This window comes from Petaurus breviceps, unplaced genomic scaffold (assembly GCF_028583685.1).
Source record: "Petaurus breviceps papuanus isolate PSGF00001 unplaced genomic scaffold, PetGlider_PUasm1.0 428, whole genome shotgun sequence".
Taxonomy (NCBI): domain Eukaryota; kingdom Metazoa; phylum Chordata; class Mammalia; order Diprotodontia; family Petauridae; genus Petaurus; species Petaurus breviceps.
The window spans coordinates 5,121,112-5,141,839 of record NW_027186331.1 but is presented as its reverse complement, the minus strand read 5'-3'; the positions used below and the strand labels follow the sequence as shown (position 1 = coordinate 5,141,839).

Sequence of the window (20,728 nt, the reverse complement as noted above, 5' to 3'; positions counted from 1 at the left end):
CACACACACACACACATGCACACACACACACACACACACACATGCACGCACACACGCACTTCTAAAAACACACTCCTGAGACAGGGGCAGAAGCTGGCAGGGGGAGCTAGCCAGGTTGGACTGGGGGAAGGGAGAGGCAGGGGGCCTGAAAACAACTGTCCGGAAAGCTGGGCCTCTTGGCCTCAAAGAGAGAAGAGAGCTCCCTGGGATCTTTGAATGGCCTGAACACAGCCCCACACAGGGACCCACCTGGGCCTGAGGCCATTCTGGTCTGTAGCTGTAGCAGATCACTGTACATGCCCAACTTAGCTGGACCTCCTGGTACTTGTGGCAGATCCCCAAAGCCCCCTCCTTAGGGCATCCCCGGCCTGCCTCCCCAAACCTCTAGGACTGCCGGGAGGATCTCTTCCCCAACCCCCAGGAAACCAAAGGTGAGTCTCCAAGTCCTGAGACGTGGGCTCTTTAGACCCAGCCATAGGGCAGGGGCTGGGAGATGGGCACTGGTCAATGGGTCCAACCCAAAGGAGGTATGCCCAGCTTGGGGAAGGGAAGTAAAAGGGTCAGTATTAAACAGCCCAAAGGTCTCCAAGGACCAGCAACCCACAAACCTTGGAGGCAGCCCATGCCATTCTGGGAGTCTTCCTGACATCAAGCTGAAATCTCCTGCCCCAACAGAGCAAGACTGGAAATCCGGGAAGACTCCTCTCACGGTCCCCCAAGTTTTCTCAAGACTAAATATCCTCCATTCCTTCAACGCATCTTCATAATGACATGACTCCAGGCCCTTCCAAATCCTGGCTGCCCTCCTTGGGACCTTCTCCAGGTTATCTAAGCTATCAAACATGGCACCCACCACTGAGGAGTCCTCTGGGCCTTCAAACACGTGCAGTCCAACAGGCTGGGCTCTGACCAGGGCAGAGCATGGCAAGACCACCCCTCCCTCCCAAGGGCTAGCCTGGACCTGAGGCTAAGGTCGCTGGATGGAGGATCGGTGGTTTGCTTGGTTTTGCCACCAGCACACCCTACTAACTTGTGTAAAGCCTGTAGTCTACTGCTGGTGCCTGGAGATGCCTCCCCCACAGCTTTTATGTGAAGAACTGATTTCTGAACCCAAATCCGAGGGTTTCCATTTCCCCCACTAAACTGGCTCTGAGGAGACTCCACCCAGTGTCCCAGCCTGCCAGGGTCAGTCAGAATCTCTACCATTGTCCAAAGAATTCACCGTTCTATCCATCTATGCTTCTAGTCAAATCAGTGCCAGAAATGCTCAATAGACAAGATGCCCAGGGCACAGCCCCCAAGGCTAGAGCAGAGACTCCTGGGGCATTGGGACACAGACCCTTGGAGCTGGAGACCTGGTCCCTGCTTCCTTTTCCACATGCTTACTGGTCATCCGTTTATCCATCCATCTACATTCTAGACTCTTGCCAAGGAATAATAATAATCTGTCTTTCTCTCTTTCTTTCCTTCTTTCTTTCTTTTTCTTTCTTATTTTTGGAGGGGGGAAGGCAGGGCAGTTGGGGTTAAGTGACTTGCCCAAGGTCACACAGCTAGTAAGTGTTAAGTGTCTGAGGCCAGATTTGAACTCAGGTCTTCCTGACTCTAGGGCTGGCACTATATTCACTGCACCACCTAGCCCCCACAATAATAGTATTTCTCTACCCCGCCTTATTGATGTGATCTCATGTGATCCTGAGGACAACTCAGGGAGGTATTATTAACCAGACTATCATTCCCGTTTTATAAATGAGGAAACTGAGACAACAAGAGGTTACGTGACTGTGATAGTAATGGAATATAAAGATTCCCCTGTATTGGCTTGGTTTTTCAAATTGATTGTGTTAAAACCCAGAGCTTGTTAATCCCACCTGTGGGATGGACTTGTTGATGTGAAAAGAGAGTCCTGAACTGGGAGGAGCTGGTGACATAGATTTGGAGAGACAAGAGAGAGGCAGAAGAACTTTTTGGAAGCAGCACCTCGTAGAGTCAGAGACAGAGACTGAGAGAATTGCTGGGGGCCACTTTGAATTACCCTGGACTTTTGAGACCTGCCCCCTGAGCTGCCAAGGACTGAGGAGACATGGCTGTTTTGCTGGTACTTTGTCTGTCTGTTTTGATGTTGTTTTGCCAGATTTGTCCACTGGTGAAAGACAGTCCTGTTGTTGAAGAAGTCCTGGAACCTGGCTGTTCACTAAGAAGCCCTGAGACTGTCCTGCAGACAGAGAGTGAATACTGTCCACTGGTGAAGGACAGTGCTGTTGTTGCAGGGGTCTGGGAACCTTTCTGTTGGTTCAGAAGCCCTGAAGAAGGATTTTATTGTTGTATGTTTACAGAAATCCTGGGAGAGGGTTTTGCTAATGTTTTCAGGGGTTCTAGGACTGTTCTACAGACAGGATGAATTAATGAAGGGACTGGCAATGTATCTTGTGGCCTTGCTAAGCCTTGTCTCCCCAGGAACTAAGATTGCTGAGAACTTGCCTCCTGTCAAGATGAAGAAAAGACCTCCATTTGGGTATTAAGTGCTGTGCTTAAACTTGATGTAACTCTGGGGTAGATTCAATTGTGATCCAGGGGTGGGGAACTTTTGACCTTTTTGTGCTCTGTGGTTGAACAAATGAATGTACTTTACTTATGTTTGGAAACTAATCTCCATTTGAGAAGAGGGGCTTTGTGGTGGACTAAATGAAGGTATAGCCTAGGGGTGGAGTAGTATTTAGAACAGGGACTTTGTAATTGATTGAATGATTGGAAGGTCCTGGGGTGGGGTAGTACTTGGAGATTATTTAATCACCCTTAGTAAATGCTGTATTTGGAATGATGTCATGTTTTGATCTTCTCTGTTCTTGGTTGGTCACTGAATAAAATGGAGAGCCCCTATGCTGGTATTTTGAACCTTGGGAAGTTGCCTTTCCTTGGCATGACATTACAGTGACTTGTCCAGGGTCACACAGCTAGCCCGTGTGGGAGGCAGAATTCAAACTCAGGTCTTGCTTCCCCCCCCTGGAGGATCTTGTGCTGCCCCACCTAACCACAGGCCAAGCTCCCTGGCCTGGCCTCTGCCCAGTGCCATGGTGCCTTCCTGGTTCTTCATGGCTTTGGCTCAGAAATTAAACCCCCCACCTCTTCTGGGCCCGGGTGCTAGAAGTTACCCACGGTCTGTGCTCTCTTTCCACATTTGTCAAGTACTTAGCACAGTGCCTGGAACACAGTATATGCTTAATAAATGTCTGGACAGCAAATAGAGTGCTAGCCCTGGAGTCAGGAGGACCTGAATTCAAATTCAGCCTCAGACACTTCCTAGCTGTGTAACCCTGGATAAGTCACTTTACTGTTTGCCTCAGTTTCCTCATCTGTAAAATGAGCTGGAGAAGGAAATGGCAAACCCCTCCAGTATCTCTGCCAAGAAAAGACCCAATGGGGTCACAGAGGCATGACTGAAAACAACTAAACAAAAGCAGTTTGTCCCCTGTCCACACCCTCCCCCTTCCTCATCTGTCTCAGGTTTCATTCCCCCACTGCCTTTCTTTACCCTGTCCCTTCTAGGCCAGATAAGATCCTGCTTGGCAGAGGAGCTGAGTAGTTCTGCCTTCCCTCCAGCCCACCACCATCTGCTCCCACCAGCCAAAGCATAGCTCACCCTCATCACCTGCCTCAGTTCCTCCCCTGTCATGGCTCTCAGACCCAAGGTGTAGGCACACAAACGTGCGCCTCTGTTCTTTGCTGTCTTTGATTCCAGCTTCTGCCCAAGCCCTTTAAACATCCGAGGTGGACCAGCCTCCTACGGGCCACACTGGTCCTTCAGACAAGCCGGCCTCTCTGCTCCCTGGAATTGTTTCTCTCCATGTACTCAGGACTTCATTCCTGGGAGCGGCCTCTCCTTCCTGGTCTGACTACCCTCATTCTGGGCCACAGCGTTCGCCTATCAGTCCGCATGCCTTTGAAATATGCTTTCCTCAAACCAGCCGTCCACTCGACCCTGCCTGGCCTTGCTTAAGCCCTCACATGTTCCAGACAGAGTGGTCTCATCCCCACCAAGCTGTCCTAATTTCTATATCAGTAACCACTTGCTCTGTGAAGAAGAGAACCAGACCCCAGATAGCTTTTTTTTTATCTTCTAAAGAATAAGATCATTATTCAGGCCTAACAAAAAAATTTTAGCTAGGGAAAAGCCAGGCACACTGATGTGCTATTGTTGAGACTGGGAAGTCGTCCAATGCCTCTCGATTTCAGTCTGGGATTATGCAAGGAAAGTGACTCAATTATCCATGCCCTTTGACCTGGCAAGTCCACTCCTGGGTATACAGGCCTCCCCCTACCCCAAGGGGTCAAAGACTGAAACAATGGTCCCATAGAGACCAAAACCATTTACAGCAGCATTTCTGGCATTCATGAAAAAAGAAAGAAAAAGCCTGAAAACAAAAGTGGTGCCCCTGGATTAGGAAATAGCTACAAAAAACCTAAACAAAACTATGGAGCACGACTGTGAGGAGACGCCCTTGTGCCAGAAGAAATGATGGATCACAGAAATCACAAAAACAAAGGGTGATTTCTACTACAGAAGCAGATCAGAGGGGCTAACCCACACGTTGGCGGGGGCCATGTGGATGAAAAGATCGCACAAGTGAACCAGACTGGGAATGATGGAAAACCAATGGAGCTGGGGGGGGAGAGAGCCAACCATGCCTCTCCCTGTCGTGGCCAGAGAGGTGGCAGCCTCCTGGACCAGAGGAGTGCATGCCCTGGCCCGCCATGATGCTAGAGCTACAGCGGGTGTTCTTGCTTAATTGCTTTTCTCTGCCTCTAGGAAGGGCCCAGTCTGAAGAAGGGAGCAGGGAATCGGGACAGACAGACGACCTTCTGTCATCTGAAAGACAACTTTCAGACAAAGCTTTGCTTGGTGTTTGTTTTTTGCAGGCAAGGTCTCCATATGCCTACCAGCCTCATATTGTCCCACAAAAAAGTAACAGCCGAAAGATAGGGACCAAACTTATCATTTCCTCAGGATAGGGAACAGCCTGACAGGTGAGGGGGCTCCCTTTGCCTATGAGAGAGAGCTGCCTCGTGCACTGTCCTGCCAGGTGAGGGGGCTCCCTCTGCCTATGAGAGAGAGCTGCCTCGTGCACTGTCCTGCCAGGGCGGGACAGAAGCAAGCCTCAAACCCAGGGCCTTCTGGCACCAGGGCCAGCTTCCTCTCCATCATACCATACACCACTGCCTGAAATAACAGTAGATTTAAGGTTTTCAAAGTGCTCGACCTGTGTTACATAAACTGAAACTCATTCCATTACATACAGGGTATTATTGGGGGGGTTTTTTTGTGTGTTTTGGAGCCAGCCCCGTGTGATTTCATTAATATCCAGAGATGCAAATCAGCAACTTACTGCTGCCAAACGAATCTTCCTAAACTACACATCTCCCCGCTGCACTCCCCTACTCAAGAAACATCAGTGGCTCATTAGCACTCCAGGATCAGAACAATACAGCCTCAAGCTCCCTTCCCAGCCCTTTTATACATGGCTTTTCTCCCTGCATGCTAAGGTCCAGCCAAACTGCCCCAGCTCTCCTCACCATCACCCTTCAGAAAGCCTAGTTTCCTTCAAAGCTACTTCCAGCACCACCACCTCCTTGAAGCCCTTCCTGATGCCCCCAGCTCCCAACACCTCCCCCATCAAAATGCATTTTGTATTGCATGTATGCCCATATATTGTCCTTCCAAATAGAATGTAACCTCCTTGAGGGCAGGGACTGTCTCATTGTTCTTTGTACACTCAGCCCAGAGCAGTGTTTGCAACCACTTTGACTGAATAAGTGAGAGCATGTTGAGAAGTTAAGTGACTCGCCTCGGGTCCCACGTGTGGCCCATTTGTGTGAGAGGTAAGACTTGAACCCGTGACAACCTGACTCCCCTATGTGACAATGGTATTACTATCCCCATTTAACAGAGAAACAAACTAAGTCTCCATAATCACCCAGCTGGCTAACATCAGGGGAAGGATTTAAATCTGGGTCTCTGCCAATCAATTAAATAGCATTAATTAAGTGCTTACTGTGTGCTGGGCCCTGGGAGCTAAGTACAGGGAGATGCCCACCCTTGAGGAGATTACATTTTAATGGTAAGAAAACCCCTAAATGCCAAGGTCCAGGGAAAGTACAGAGAGAACAGATGAGGGTAAGACGAGGGGGGAAGGCTGCTGGGAGAGGGAAGGCGCTGGAAAGGCCTCCTGCAGAAGGTGGGGCAGGAGCTGTGCTCTGAGTTAGGCCACAGAAACCAAGAGGCAAAAGTAAGGATGGACCCAGCAGGGGGCACAGGCAGGCCAGCACCTGGAACAGCTCTGTGTGTGCGAACATTCTGTCTGACATCTTCCACCACAGTCTGGACTTTCGTCCTGCCACTGGGTTTCCATGACTCAGGAAGAGAGAGGGAGACTGACCACTTGGCACACCTCTGCCTCACCTCCAGTGAGACGAGGCAAGACATTGCCTGGAATGTCACTGGTCCACTTCAAAAACGAAGGCCAAACAACAGCTGTGTTCCAGGCCCCTTCTCATACTTGAAGACAGAAGTCAAGCTCTTTCTAACTCTTATACACACCCCAATTCCTTGAAGCAACCCTCCTAAGACCTGGTCTCCAGCTCCTTCCCCATTCTGGTGGTTTCTCCTGCGGCCCTGAGCAGCCATGCCCAGCTCCATCAGCCCCCTTCCCCAGCATCACAACATCCCAACCACAGGAAGGCTCAGATCAGTCATGGCCTCTCCAGTCAGTCTGGGAAGGAGGCTGTGGAGGGGAGGGCAGACAGCCTCAGGACTAGAAGAGTAAGCTCCTTGAGGGCAGGGCCCATATCACCTTTATCTCTGGGCCTAGCACAGTGCCTGGGTTTGATAAGTGCTCATGGACTACCTGAAGCAGCCTGCCCCTGCTCCAGCCAGCCCTGGCCCAGTCTTACCCACAACCTTGGGCAGCTTCTGTCTCCGCAGGGGGATCCGGGGCAACTTCATGCTGATGCGGCTGAAGCGGCCACAGAGACGCTGGGGACTTTTTTTCCTCCTTGGTTGGCAGTCCCTGTAAGGAGAAGGGAGAAAGACTCAGCCTGACGGTGAGCAGAGTGGCTGCCTAGCCCAGGGAAGGCTGGGAGGGGAGGCTGGGCCTCTGACATCCCTTGGCTGGATTTCAGAGCCAGACAGCATTTAGCGCTATCATCCATAACTGCTTAGCATCCAATCCAGTCCCGCCACTTTATAGATGAAGAAAGCAAGTCTCTAAGAGGTGCTCCGGCTGCCGCCTAGGTGTCGAGGCCCAGCCACTCTGACTCCAAAGCCTGGGCTCTGTCCACCTACCTCCTGGGGCATCTGGGAGGAAGGAACAAAGGAGACAGACCCCAGGTAGACTTACTGGCGGCCAGGGTCCTTGCTCCGGCAGACACAGCAGCAGCCCAGCAGCGAGAGGAGCAGGCCCAAGAGGAGGATGAGGAGGGCCCCAGCCCCCATCACCCCCTGGCGCTGGTTGGTCTCTGTGGGAGGAAGAGGAATGCCCCACTCAGCCCCCTGGGTCTCCCCCTGGGCCCAGGGAGGAAGGTGAGATCCATCACAGGCCAAGAACACCCGAGCAGCAGGAGCCCAGTGATGGAGGTCACAATGGGGAAAACTACTGCCAAAGGGCACATGGTGGCCAAGTCAGGATTCAAACCCAGGCCCCCACAGGGGAGTGGAATTCCCTACCAAGATGCTATCCCTGAACAAGCTCTCCTGAAGCCCAGGCTGAGAAAGGGGCTCGACCCAGCAGCACTGGGGCAAGGCTCACCCATGTGGCAGGCACCCGTCACAGGATCACACGTATCCTCATGGCAGCTGCATGTCTGGGCACAGTCTACCCCGTGGTGGCCTGGGAGGCACGTCAGGTTACAGCTGCAGGGAGAACAGGGGGAGGGAGGGTCTGTAACAGATCCAGGAACTCAAGGGCAGAAGGGGGGAGCAGCCTGGCCTTCCGAGCTCCAGCTGCCCAGAGGAGGAGAGCAGCTGGGAGGGACCCACAAGACCCGCCAGGGGTGACATGGCAGAGGTGGGCGTGGAACAGTAAGGGAACCTGAAGATCTTCCCTGCCCCTAATGGGCCTCACTTGGAGCCCAACTAGAGAAGCTGGCTTAGGGGAGGCTTGTTTTCAGGAAGGCCCACACCTTTTGTGACTTTGTAATTAGGCAGTGGGTCACAAGAGTTGTGATGTTCTCTGACCCTGGAGAAGGCTATATGTGTGTGCATGTACATGTATATGTGTGTATTATATGTGTATGTGTGTACATGCATGTGCATTGTATATGTATATGTATGTGTGTATGAATGTGAATGTGTATATGTATGTGTGTATATCATGTGTGTATGTGTGTATGTATATATGTATATATGTTACATGTATTGCATGTGTGTATATGTGTATGCGTGTGTATACGTATGTGTGTGCACATGTGTATTGTGTATGTATGTGTGTGCATGTGTATGTATATGTATATTATATATACACTCTGAGGTGAGGTTTTGATTTGGGGCTAACTTATGGGAAGAGTTCTGTGATTTGGCCAGATGAGACTCTGGGCAGCTGTTGAGCCTCCAGCTTTGAAAACCCAGATGTTGGTGCTTCTCTCTCTGGTAACTGACTATGTAGCTATGTGATGGTCAGACAGCTGGAAGCCCTGTCTGTTGGTCTGTTGAATGGTGTTATTTTCTCTGTCTGTAATTTTTGTCTGCTTATAACTTCTATTTGTATTTTCTCTAAAGTTCAGAGTGCTGACTTTTCCCCCTGAGCTAGGTAAATTATATACATATATAATTAAACTAAGATTGTTAACCCCTTTTGAGTTGCTTTCCTTTAGAAAAGCAGATCAAAGAACCTGTGCTAGCAGCCACCTTGGGTGTGCTGGGGTGCTTGCTGTTATAGGAGGCAACAGTAGCAGCTCAGGAATAGCAGAGAGGCTGCTGAACACATCCCTTCCCCACAGTTATCTGTGCTCTGACATCTTCAGGGCCCTTCTTAACACACTACCCATTTTAGCTATGGCCAGCTGTATTCCCATCTAGGTAGAGAGGGAAGCAGTAAGCCAGCTGTGGCCAAGTGGGTCTAGTCTTGGGACCCAGGAGCTTATCAGCTGGGCTCTGAAAGGCAAAGGGCATAGAGGGAGTCTGATCCCAGACCAAGGGCCCCAAAGCCCCAGGAATGTCCTCCGTTGGGCACCCATCTGGCCTCCCCTCGATCTAGGATTCAGTTATGTCAGTTGGCACATGTTTGGGGTTTGAGGCTTGACCCTACACTGAGAAATGTAGTAGGACACCAGTGTCCCAGAGTAGACACAAAGCAGAAGGGAGGAAGACAGTGGGGGCACTTCAGGGGGAGGGGAAGGATGGGGGCATGTACGGTCACTCTGCTATTGGGACAATTCCCCAGAAGGGAAGGGTCACAGAGGAAAGAACAGGGCTGTTAAATCTGAGAGCTCAGAAGGCACTTTATCCAACCCCACCCCCCTACACACATGCACACACACGTACATGCATGCATGCACACACATGTACACATGAGGAAATGGGCCCAGAGACTGGAAGGGACTTGCCCGAGGTTGAGCAGCCATAGGCGAGAGGGAGGTCACAGAAGAGAAGAAGGTCACAGGCAGGAACAAGGTCACAGGCCAGAGCGGAGGTCACAGCTAAGGAAAGAGCTCCAGGTCACAGGGGAGACAGGAAGACTAGCCCCCAGGGCGGCACAGCCAGCCTGGCACTAAAGACAGCAGCTTGGCTCTGAGCCCAGACTTCCCCAAGGGGAGCCAAGCCCTTCTCTTGGGGCAGGGGCTGATTCAATCCAAGAGGCTTCCCCTCAGTCGGTGCCCCAGGAAAGGAGCTGGCAGCTGGCTGGAATCAGCCCGGAGTCTTCTGCTCTAGGACCAGACTGAGCCCAGCTGGGAATCAAACATGGCACCCAACTCCTGACCCAGCCTGGCCAAGAAACAGCAGCAGCAGCAGTAGTAAGTAGTAGTAGTAGTAGTAGTAGTAGTAGTAGTAGTAGTAGTAGTAACAGCAGCAGAAGCAGTAGTAGTAGTAGTAGTAACAGCAGCAATAGTACTAGTAGTGGTAGTGGTGCTGGTGGTAACTGACATTTAAACCATATAATAAGGTTTTCAAAGTGCTCTACACGTATTCCTTCCTTTGAGTCTCAAAACAACCTTATGAAGTAGCTAACACAAATATTGCTATGCCAATTATACAGATGGGGAAACTGAAGCTCAGAAAGGGGACATGATCTGCCAAAAGAAGAGTCCACCTCATACACTTACTTCCTAGCTGTGTGACCATGGGCAGGTCACTAAACTTCCCTGGCGCCCACAGGGTTGTTGAGTGGCTTAAAGGAGAGCCTATCTCCATTTCAGCCCACTACCCCCTGCTCCCTCTAAATGGGATCACTGGCTCAGAGATTTTAGGATAGATCAGGGACCTGTTGGACTATTCTTGGAGATGCCATTTGAATGAGAACTGTACATGAAATAAACCTGACCCAATTACGTCAGTCTCTGTGTAACTGGCAGGACCATTGCTCCAATGGATAGGCACCCCAAATGGTATGGACTGAGGGTGAGGGCAGAGGGTCTGACCTGCAGGCAATACCATATGCTATGCCCTCATCCTTCAGAAGACCCATTCATTAGAAGAGAGCCCGTGGAAAACCCTCCCCCTAGGACCTAGTCATAGATGGCTCCCCCAGGATAGTACCTAATCCAGGGGCCCCCAAAGTGTCTGGACCCCAGCAGCACACACACACACACACACACACACACACACACACACACACACCAGCTGAGTCAAATGCAGACATTCCTCAGTGGCCAGGCACAGAATCCTCACTCCAATATCACTGCCCAAATACAGACCCACTGCTCTGTGCTGGCCAGACCCCAACACTGGTCAAACCAAAATGTGCCCAGAACAGCACTGAGACCCAAAAGTCCCCAGGAATCATTGGATAGACCTCCACCCCTCAGTGGCTGGACAGAGACACAGATGATACTGACCAGAGGCAGATAATCTCCCTCCCTGGGCAGTGGTTCCCCCCATGGTGTCCAGGCCCACACAGCTCCTGGAAACAGACTCCCTCCCCACCCCCATAATGCCCAGACACAGACCCTCACCTACTTCTCTCCCTCTGAGGCACTGCCTGGATGTGGCCTTCCCCCTCCACAGCTCCCAGACACATACATGCCCTTCCTTCACATACCCTGGCACAATTCCAGCCTCCCGCCACTGTGGGGCTACATGCACACACAGCTCCCTACACCAGCCAGACCCAGACTGCCCCCAGAGGATAACGATCAATAACAATTATTGTTGAAGCCACAAATAGACGTCTGAAGGTCTGAAGGGTGAAGTGCTTTATGTACCTCATGGTCTTATCTGACCCTCACCACAAACCTTATGCTTTATCGTCCCCATTTTACAGATGAAGAAACTAAGCCTGAGGTTAAGAGACCTGTCCAGGATCACACAGCTGGTATGCCTCTCAGGAAGAATCTTAATTCAGGTCTTCCTGTCCTCAATCACTTATGCCACCTAAGCATCCAGAGCACAGCCCCAATCTCCCCCTTCACTGGCACAGACCATGACCCACCCACATTCTTTTCCCACTCCTCATATATGTACCTTCTCCAAGCTGGACACAGACCCCTGGTGTCCCCAGACACAGAGCATAGCTCACCCTTGTGCACCCCACCCCCACCTCCACACATCATCCAGTCACAGACAAACCCCCTCATCCCATCGCCCACGTAGCTACCCCCTGCCCAGACACAGGTACCCCCCATCCCCATGTCCCCAGCTCAGCCCCGTGCACCCCTTCCCCCTGCCCATTCCCACATACCCTGCCCCACTCGCTCCCTGCCTAGACACAGATACCCCCCATTCGTCCCCTACCCAGACACAGACCCTCCCTAGAGCCAAATCCCAGCCGCCCTGCCCCAGACGCCCCCAGTCCCTCTCCCCAAGAGGGTCCCAGAGCGCCACTCACTGGGGGCCGTGAGCGCCCGCACTGCACAGGCAGCGCCCAGACTGGAAGTCGCAGCGGCCGCTGCTGCAGTCATTGCACACGAAGGCGCAGTCCTCGCCGTATGTCCCGTTGCTGCACTTGGTCTCGCACCTGGGCAGAGGGGGACCTGGCAGCTCGTAAAGCTCCCTCCCATAGAGGGGCTGAGCCCCAGGGATGGAGGGAGATGGACAGGAGCCCCTGGTTCTTTCTCCCTCAGAGAGGGGGCTGGACCAGTTGACCTCTGACGTCCAGCCCACCTCTAGGATCTTAGGACCTCAGATGCTAGCCGGGTGGGAACGTAGAGAGATTGCCCCCCAAGAACGGGGGAGGAGGAGAGCACTTAGTTTTTGGGGGGCTTCTTAGGGGGTGGAACAACTCCCAAGAGTTAGGGGCTGTATGGGGGCGAGGCTATGCCGATGGACGGGCTTCGGAGGGGGGTACGCTGTGGTAGGGAGAATAGCGTCCATGGGCAGGGCTATGGGCAGGGCTATAGCACGGGAGGATGAGGAGGATCCCCAGCTGCAGGAAGGGGCTTGCTCCTGAAAGCGGCGCTGTTAGAGGCAGCATGCTTGGAGAGGCGGGGCTTTGTAGTGGGACGTTCCAGGGGGCGGAGCTACGGGGGGACCGGTTCCGGGGGGCGAGACTATCCGAGGAAGAGGGAGGAGATCACTATGGGGCGGGGCAGGCCCCAGGGGGCGGGGCTACTTTGAGGGCCAGTTCCTGGGGAGGGTCCATTAGGAGAGAACAGACTCCCGGAGCCGGGCTCTGATGGGGAGGGGCAGGGCTATGATAAGCAGCTAGGAGAGGAGGGAGGCTCTAGAGATAGTGCTTTGATAAGGGCGGCCCCAAGGGGCGGAACTCTTCGGACTAGGTTTCTGGTGTCTGGACTATCCTGGGAGAGGAGACTACTAAGGGGCGGGGCAGGACCCAGGGGGCGGGGCTACTTTGAGAGCCTACTCCCAGGGCGGGGCCATTGGGGAGAACATACTCCAGGGGCGGGGCTGTAATGAGGCGGGGCAGGCCCAGGGGGCGTGGCCACAGGGGCGGGGCACGCTCCGCGGCCAGGCTCCTCACCTGTCCCCAATCCAGCCCGCATTGCAGCGCGTGCATTTGCCGGTGATGTGGTTGCAGGTGTGGCCATCTCGGCAAGGCGGGCAGCGCTGCTCGCAGCCGTCCCCGTAGAAGCCCGGGCTGCAGGGCTGGTCGCACTTGGTCCCGTTCCAGCCCGCTTCGCAGGTGAGGCAGCGGCCCTCCGCCACAGTGCACGGCTGCTGGCCCTTGCACTGGCCGCACCTGCGGGCAGGCCGGGCAGAGGGGTGAGACCTGGGAAGCCGGGCACCTCCCAGCCCTGCCCCCAGTCCCGCTCCCCGGAAAGGCGGCCGGGGCGCGTGGCGGCGCGCGGCGGACGCGGGCTCACCTGCGGCGGCAGCCCGGGCCGTAGAAGCCGGCGGGACACGTCTCGCGGCAGTACTTTCCCCGGTAGCCCGGCTCGCAAGCGCACGCGCCGTCCAGGGGGTTGCAGCGGCCGCGATAGCACTGGCAGTAGCGCTCGCAGCGCGGCCCGAACGTGCGCTCCCGGCACTGGCAGCGGCCGCTGAACTGCTCGCAGGGGGAGCCGTTGCACGAGCACTGGTTGTTGCAGCTGCGGCCCCACCAGCCCGTGTGGCAGAGGCACGCGCCCGTCTGCGGCTCGCACTGGGACGTCTGGCTGCAGTAACAGGCGTTGGCGCACTGGGCGCCCCACCAGCCGGGCTCGCAACGGCACGCGCCGCTCTGCGGGTGGCATGCGCCGTGCTGACACAGGCACGCGTGCTCGCAGCGCGCGCCCCAGCGGTGCGCGTGGCACGTACACTGGCCGGTCACGTCCTCGCACTGCCCGTTCGGGTGGCACACACACAGCTCCTTGCAGTCAGGGCCCCAGAACTGGGGCGGGCACTCTGGGGGCGGCGGGGGAGGAGGGAGGAAGCCTTGCCTACACAGCGCCTTAGGGCTACTCCCCGAGGTCCAGACCCCGCCTCTTTTCTGGGCACAGCTACACCGCCCTAGGGTCCTCCCCCCACAGCTTCAGGCTCTGCCCCTTTAAGGGCTGGAGTACAGCCCTACTCCCTCCACCCCCATCCCCCTCCACCCCACTGTCCTAGGATAGGTCCCCCACCCGGTCTCCTGCCCCTGGCACTCACTGGTGTCACAGGTGGCTCCGAAGTAGCCGTGGCGGCATCTGCACTCTCCGGGGCGCACACACACCTCGTTCTCCGAACACGTGGAGTTCCCCTCGCACAGGGCTGTCAACACGGACCAGTCAGGGAGAGATGAATGGACCTGGCATGGAAAGCTCTGGCCTTTCCACCCCCACACCTCTTCCTTACCAGTGACATTGCCGAGGATCCCCTCTTCTACCTCTATACCCCGAGGCCCTTTCCTTAACCCAGCAGCCCTCTGCTTCACCCTATCAGGGTCTCCTAATATGGGTCCCCCTTCTAACCTCCCATCTCTCCATCAGGGACCTCTCCACAGGACCTCTTCCCCCCTTCCTTTCTCCCTGTTGTATGTGTGTGGAGGGACCTGCTGGGGCTGCCTATGGCTCTTAGTGACTGAGGGGCACATCCCCCACTATCCCTATCCTGGCCCCTCCAGGGCCTAGACGAGTCTAGTGCCCAACTTACCAATGGTACATTCCTCTCCTTGCTGTCTCCATCCTGCACAGCATGTGAGTGCTTGGGAACTACGGGGAACAAAAGACACAGATTGATCCCTGCACAGGAGGGGAAAGTGGGGACGGAATCCATCCCAGGGCCTATCTGGGGCCCTCTGATTGCACATGCACACATAAGCACACACAGAGACCCATACTGCACACATGAGCACACTCACACATGCACAGACCTACACTGCACACATGAGCACACACAGAGACACATACTGCACACATGAGCACACTCACACATGCACAGGCACACACATTGTGGGAACAATTGTGTAGGTCCATTTCCAAAGAAGACCTGTGCCATCCCACCATTGGAGTTAGGGTGTCGTGTGTTGGGCTGTGGCCGATCAATCCAGCAGAGCTCAGAAGGCTCTGCCACAGACGGGCACACTGAGGGTGGAAGTGGGTCTGGGTTGATTTACCCAGCTCACGTTTCCTTTGCACTCCTACAATTCTGCTTTGCTTATGGAGTATGGCCCCTTCTCTGATGCAGGCACGCCATGCCGTATGGTCCTCTGCCAGCCTCTCCTGCCTCAGTCAATATTCAAGTTCTTCAGAGAGACCCTGAGCATGTCCCTCCACCACTTCCCCTGACCACCATGTGAGCCGGTGCCTTGGGGAAGTTCTACAGAACATAGTTTCTTGGGTAAGCGTGCTGTTTGACATTCAAACACCGTGGTCAGCCCACTGAAGCTCGCTCTCTGCCATAGAGTTTGACTGCTGGGCAGTTTACCTTGAGAGAGGACCTCAGTGTCCCTTATCCTGCCGGGTGATCTTCAGGATCTTCCTGAGACAATTCAAATTGAAGCAATTCAGTCTCCTGGCCTGGCACTGCTAGACTGTCCAGGTTTCACAGGCACACACAGTGAGGTCAGCACAACAACTCTGTAGACTTTCAGTCTGGCAATCAAGTCTAACACTTCTCTCCCATACTTTCCTTTGGAGCCTCCCAAACTCTGAGCTAGCTCTGGTGTCAACCTCATTATCAATGTGTATGTCCCTGAAGAGTACACTACCAAGGTAAGTGAATTTATCCACACATAGGCCCACACATACATGTGCACACATGCACACACACACATGTGCACAAACATACTCTCCCCTTTGTCTCCTTCAGTCTCAGAGCTGGAAGAATAAACATTCCTGAAAATATCCACTCATTACACATCCACTGACAGCCTTTGGAGGCAGCCCATTCCCGTTTGGGACATCTCTGATTATTAGAAAGTTCCCCTGAAAACAAACCAAAATCTCCCCCCACACACACACCCTTCCCCTGGCCCCCAGTCTGGAACCCATTGCTCCTAGCTTTGCAGAAGGAAGGGCAGGGAGAGTAGAGAGCTGACCGAGGCTAATCCCTGTTCCACAGAGAAAGCCCTAGAAGTCCTCAGATCTAACCCTAACCCTAACCCTCTCCCCCATTCCAGGGAACGGAAGACTTTGGTCTTCTCTCTTCAGGTCAAATGACCCCAGTTTCTTCAGCTGTTCCTGGTATGGCAGTCTGCAATCCCTTCCCCATCCTAATTGTCCTGATCCAGATGGGATCCAATTTATCAGAGTCCTTCTCTAAGCCCAGAATTAGTCCCCCTTGGTTAGACAAACTCTCCCTGTCTGTCTGTCTGTCTGTCTCTCTCTCTCTCTCTCTCTCTCTCACTCTAATCCTGGACACACTTTCTCTCTTAGTACAGCCCATCCTTAGATTCAGTTTGTAGCTGCCTCATGACACTCTTGACTCAGATTGAGCTGGCAGTTCATTAAGACCCCCAGACTCTTCTCATCACACCTGCTATGCTGAATTGTTGCTGTTCAGTTGTTTTTTAGTCCTGTCTCACTCTTTGTGACCCCATTTGGGGTTTTCTTGGCTTAGATGCTGGAGTGGTTTGCCATTTCCTCCTCCAGCTCATTTTACAGATGAGGAAACTGAAGGTGAAGTGACTTGCCCAAGGTCACTCATCTAGAAAGTGTCTGAGGCTGGATTTGAATTCAAGGAGATGAGTCTTCCAGCACTCTATGCACTGTAACACTGAGCTGCCCACTGTGCTGGAATGTTCATTGAATAAATGACTAGATGGCCTCTGGCCCAGCCTTCTTTGACCATCTCCAATGGTTCAGGTTATGATGTTATCCAGTCAGACCCCATCATCACAGATTTTTAAAGGGATTGGGGATGCTACTCAAACCCTTAAAATAGAGATGGGAACATTCTTCCCCACTGGGCTAGCCAGGAGGGACCTAGCAGGGCTAAGAGATCTGGTCCTTCAGCCAGTGTTTCCTGGACAAGCCCCCAGACTACTGCCCTATGGTAACCATTGTCTCAACTCTTGTTGCACTTTCCCCCTAGGGCAACACAGGGTCATGACCATGAAATAGCCTGGGGTTCTGCTCCTGGTTCTGCCACTGACTGTGTGAACTGATGCCCTCTGAACAGGAGGCTGGTGCCTCTGGTCCCTTTGACATTCCATGATTCTAGAGTTAGCCATCTCTCCCTCTTTCATCCCAACACTTCAAAGTATATTACATGTCCCTTCTTGGGGAAGGAATGTCAGAATAGTTGGTAATTCTGGCAAAACTGGGATGAGTGCTGGACCTGGCTACCTTGGGGCCATGGTGGGGGCAGGGGAGACAGGATTCACAGCTGCCTCCTAGATGTAGGAAGCCAAGAGGATTAGGCCTGTCCATGTCATCTCCCCACCCAAATATTCTATAGAAGTCTCTCCTGACTAGGAGTCTGTGTTCTCAGTTCTAGGGCCCCTCCCAGCCCTGACATCCCCTGTTCTGAGGCCCCTCCCAGCCCCGATATCCCCTGTTGTAAGGGACCCTCAGCTCTGACATCCTCTGTCCTAAGGTCCTTTGATATTCTGGGTTTTCTATTCTAAGGCCCCTCCCAGCTCAGCTATTCTCTATTTCAAGACCCACCCCCAATTCTGACCTTCTATGTTCAATGTCCCTTCTATCTCTGACAATTTATGTTCTAAGGTTCCTTCCAGCTCTAAGGTCCATCCCAGCTCTCATACTCAGTGTTCTATGTTCTAAGATCTGTTCCTGCTTTGATGGTCTGTTGAATGCCCTAAGTTCTATCCAGATCTGAGTAGGAATAGGGCATAAACAGTTACTATTCCTGGGAAGCAGAGGGAGAAACAATCTTTCTAAGGCCCAGGGACTTTCTAATCCCCAGCCCCAGGCACCTCAGGAGGTTCCAGTATGGAAAGCTGAAATCTCTTGTCACATGGAAGGGACAGGGAAACTCGTCTGAGAAGCAAACAACTCTTTCTGAGATTCTTGAAAGGGGATCTCTTGGACCTTGTCTCCCTGTCCTCCAAATATCTCCTGATCAATTCTCCTGACACCCTCCTTTGGGTCAAAGCACAGGGGAGCCACATTAATACCTCTACAGGGAAAGCTCAGTCACTGGTGATTCCCATCTTAGCAAGAACACATCTGCATTCCTTATCTACATAAAGCAGTTTGGTGGCTGGCAGGAAAAGATCCAGAACATAAATCTGGATGGTCAAGGGGGCAAGAGGAGGGCTGGGATGGGAGGACAGAGTGCTGCAGGGGCAATACTGGGGGATCAGAGACCAGCTGCTTCATGAATCTGTCAGACGACCCTGATTCCTCTTTCACAGTAGAATTCTCCCTTCTCCATGCCCCAGGGATGCCTGTTAAGCTGGGCAACTGGGGTCTCCCTAAGAACGGTTGTTATGTTGATAAATCTGGGCTTTCTGGTTACAAATCACACCCTCTTGTCTCTTCATAGGACCCCCCCCCAACTGTTGCACATAACCCTCTGCCTAGACTATTGCATCTTTCCATAGCCCAAATTCTCTTTCTCTCACAAAGATCTGCTTGAAAATCTTCCCTGGCTCCCTATCACAGACTAGGTGTAGTTCAGATTCCTCATCTGGGCATCAGAAGCCCTCCACAAACTGATGAACCTGCCTTTCTTCCCTGATAGCATCTTCCTCCCCTCTTTGCTCCAGAAAAGCAGGAGGTTGGCCCCTGAGCATCCCAGGAAGCCTTTCTTTGCCTGAGCCTCACCTACCCTAGTTCTCCCCCCATTCACATGCTAACACCCTTCCTGTTTTTCAAAGGCCACCTCAAAAGCTGCTCTTTCCAGATAAAATATGCAAAGTGGTTTGTAAACCCTCAAGTGCTATATCTGTGCTGGTCGTTGGGGTTAGCATTTCCCTTTACTGTACACTGTAGGCTCCATGAAGAAGGGAGTGACTGTGTCAGATCAAACTTTCTATCCAGCACTGCCCTACTCCCCACAGTAAGGGCTTTGACAAGTTGGCTTTATCCTCAACAGCCCTGGCAGATCATCAGTACAAGGATTAGTCATCACCATCTTATATCCAGGGAAACTGAGGCTCTGAGGAGAGAAATCGCTTGCCCGAGGTTGAAAATTCGTGAATTGGCCCAAGAACTGCAGTTCAAGCAGGGCATTCATAATTTTGTGCTTGGAGGGTGAAGCTGGCAGGGTTCTAGCAGCACTGAAATGCTTTGAGAACTAGGAAAAAAAATGAGCTTGCTTTACAATAGTTCCTAAGCGTAGTTAAGATGGGAAGCTAGCAGCTGGTGGCTTTCTCCTCTCAAGGACCTGTACCCTAGAGAACTCCTCTGCAGTCCCACCTGCCCTGACATCCCCTAATCACAGGACTCCATTCCAGGGTCTCTTCCATCATGGGCCATTGTGTCCAAAGATGTTTCTCTCTCAGCTCTGCTTCCCCCAGGCACCAAAAAAAGCTACTTTTGCCTGTGATTGAACCCAGATCTCTTGATCTCCAGACTAAGGCTTGCACCCAGCTGTCTCCTTAGTGGCTCCAGGAGTGAGAGAGGCAGGAATAGGTGATAGAAGGCACACCTTGGTGGCCCACGGGGCCAGCCCTGCACCCAGGCCCTCCTTCCTCCCTGCATTGCCCTCCAACAGAAAAGGTGCTCATTTGACTCCTTCAAAAATATCTTGAAAACTGTTTGGCACCAAGAAGGCCCAGTTGTTCAACTAGGCCAATAACAGAAGGCAACTGGATGTTTGGGAAGGCACCAGCTGAGGTCTGAGAAAAGGCAGGAATAAAGCCTTGGGCTGGAGGAAGGAGGGAAGGGTGAGCCAACAGACATTCAGTCACTTCAACTGGAACTAGAAAGAAGGACAAATAGCAAGGAAGGGTAACTAGCTCCCTTGCTGCTTCTCCCGGCCTCAGACCCTTTGGTGTGCCACTGGGGAACATTCCATAGAGGAGTGGGGCAGAGCCAGCACAGGGGAGCCCGGCAGATCCACAGAGCCTTGCCTCCCAAGGGTGCACCTGCCTGGCTCCAAGGCTGCAAGGCTGCCTTCTGAGACTCAACCCTACACTAACTTGTTATGGGACCCAAAAGACTTCCTATCCCACACAGGATCATGGATTCAGAAGGAAAGGCACCTTCTTCCAGAACAGTAAACAAGCCCAGAGAAGGGGCATCACCTCTATGGCAGGATCAGGATCTGAACATGTCCTCTGTCTCTAAATCGAGCCCTCTTACCACTGCTGGGCCTCAGTTTCCCACTCTTTAAAATGAAGGGGCTAGACTAGAAGATCTCTGAGGTTCTTCTGCCTCAAACATGCTATGGCATCTTTTTTAAATTAGTACTTCTAATAAGAGAATATACAATCGGTACTTCGCAAACCTCAAAACACTCTAAAAATGTGGGCTACTTGATGGACTGCTCCTTGAACAGCAGATAGACAACTCCTCCTCCTCCCCCTCCTCCTCTTGGCTCTCTCCATTTGGCCGGAGCTGGGAGCCCAGGGTCACCTCTCAGATGGGGTGAGACATCAGAGGAGGAATTTTGCAGATACTGCCTCCTTCCATATCAGGGCCCAAAGGGACCTCCCCAGTTTGCACCCTGGATTAAAGCCCCAAAGCCTTTGCTGGCTTTGTGACTTTTGGGGAGCTAGCTCCTCTCTCTGGGCCTCAGTTTCCTCCACTGTCAACA

General features: G+C 52.9%; 1 protein-coding gene across 1 annotated transcript; it reads right to left on the bottom strand.

Moving 5' to 3' along the window:
* Positions 1-6,880: 6,880 nt before the first annotated feature.
* SCARF2 (scavenger receptor class F member 2) lies at positions 6,881-15,256 on the bottom strand. The gene is made up of 9 exons (XM_069100801.1): positions 15,252-15,256; positions 14,714-14,772; positions 14,231-14,332; positions 13,468-13,987; positions 13,125-13,343; positions 12,033-12,161; positions 7,800-7,903; positions 7,392-7,509; positions 6,881-7,061 (listed from the first exon to the last, which is right to left on the bottom strand). Exons 1-9 carry the CDS (start codon positions 15,254-15,256, stop codon positions 6,896-6,898), a joined length of 1,422 nt encoding a protein of 473 aa, XP_068956902.1. The 3' UTR covers positions 6,881-6,895.
* Positions 15,257-20,728: the final 5,472 nt, after the last annotated feature.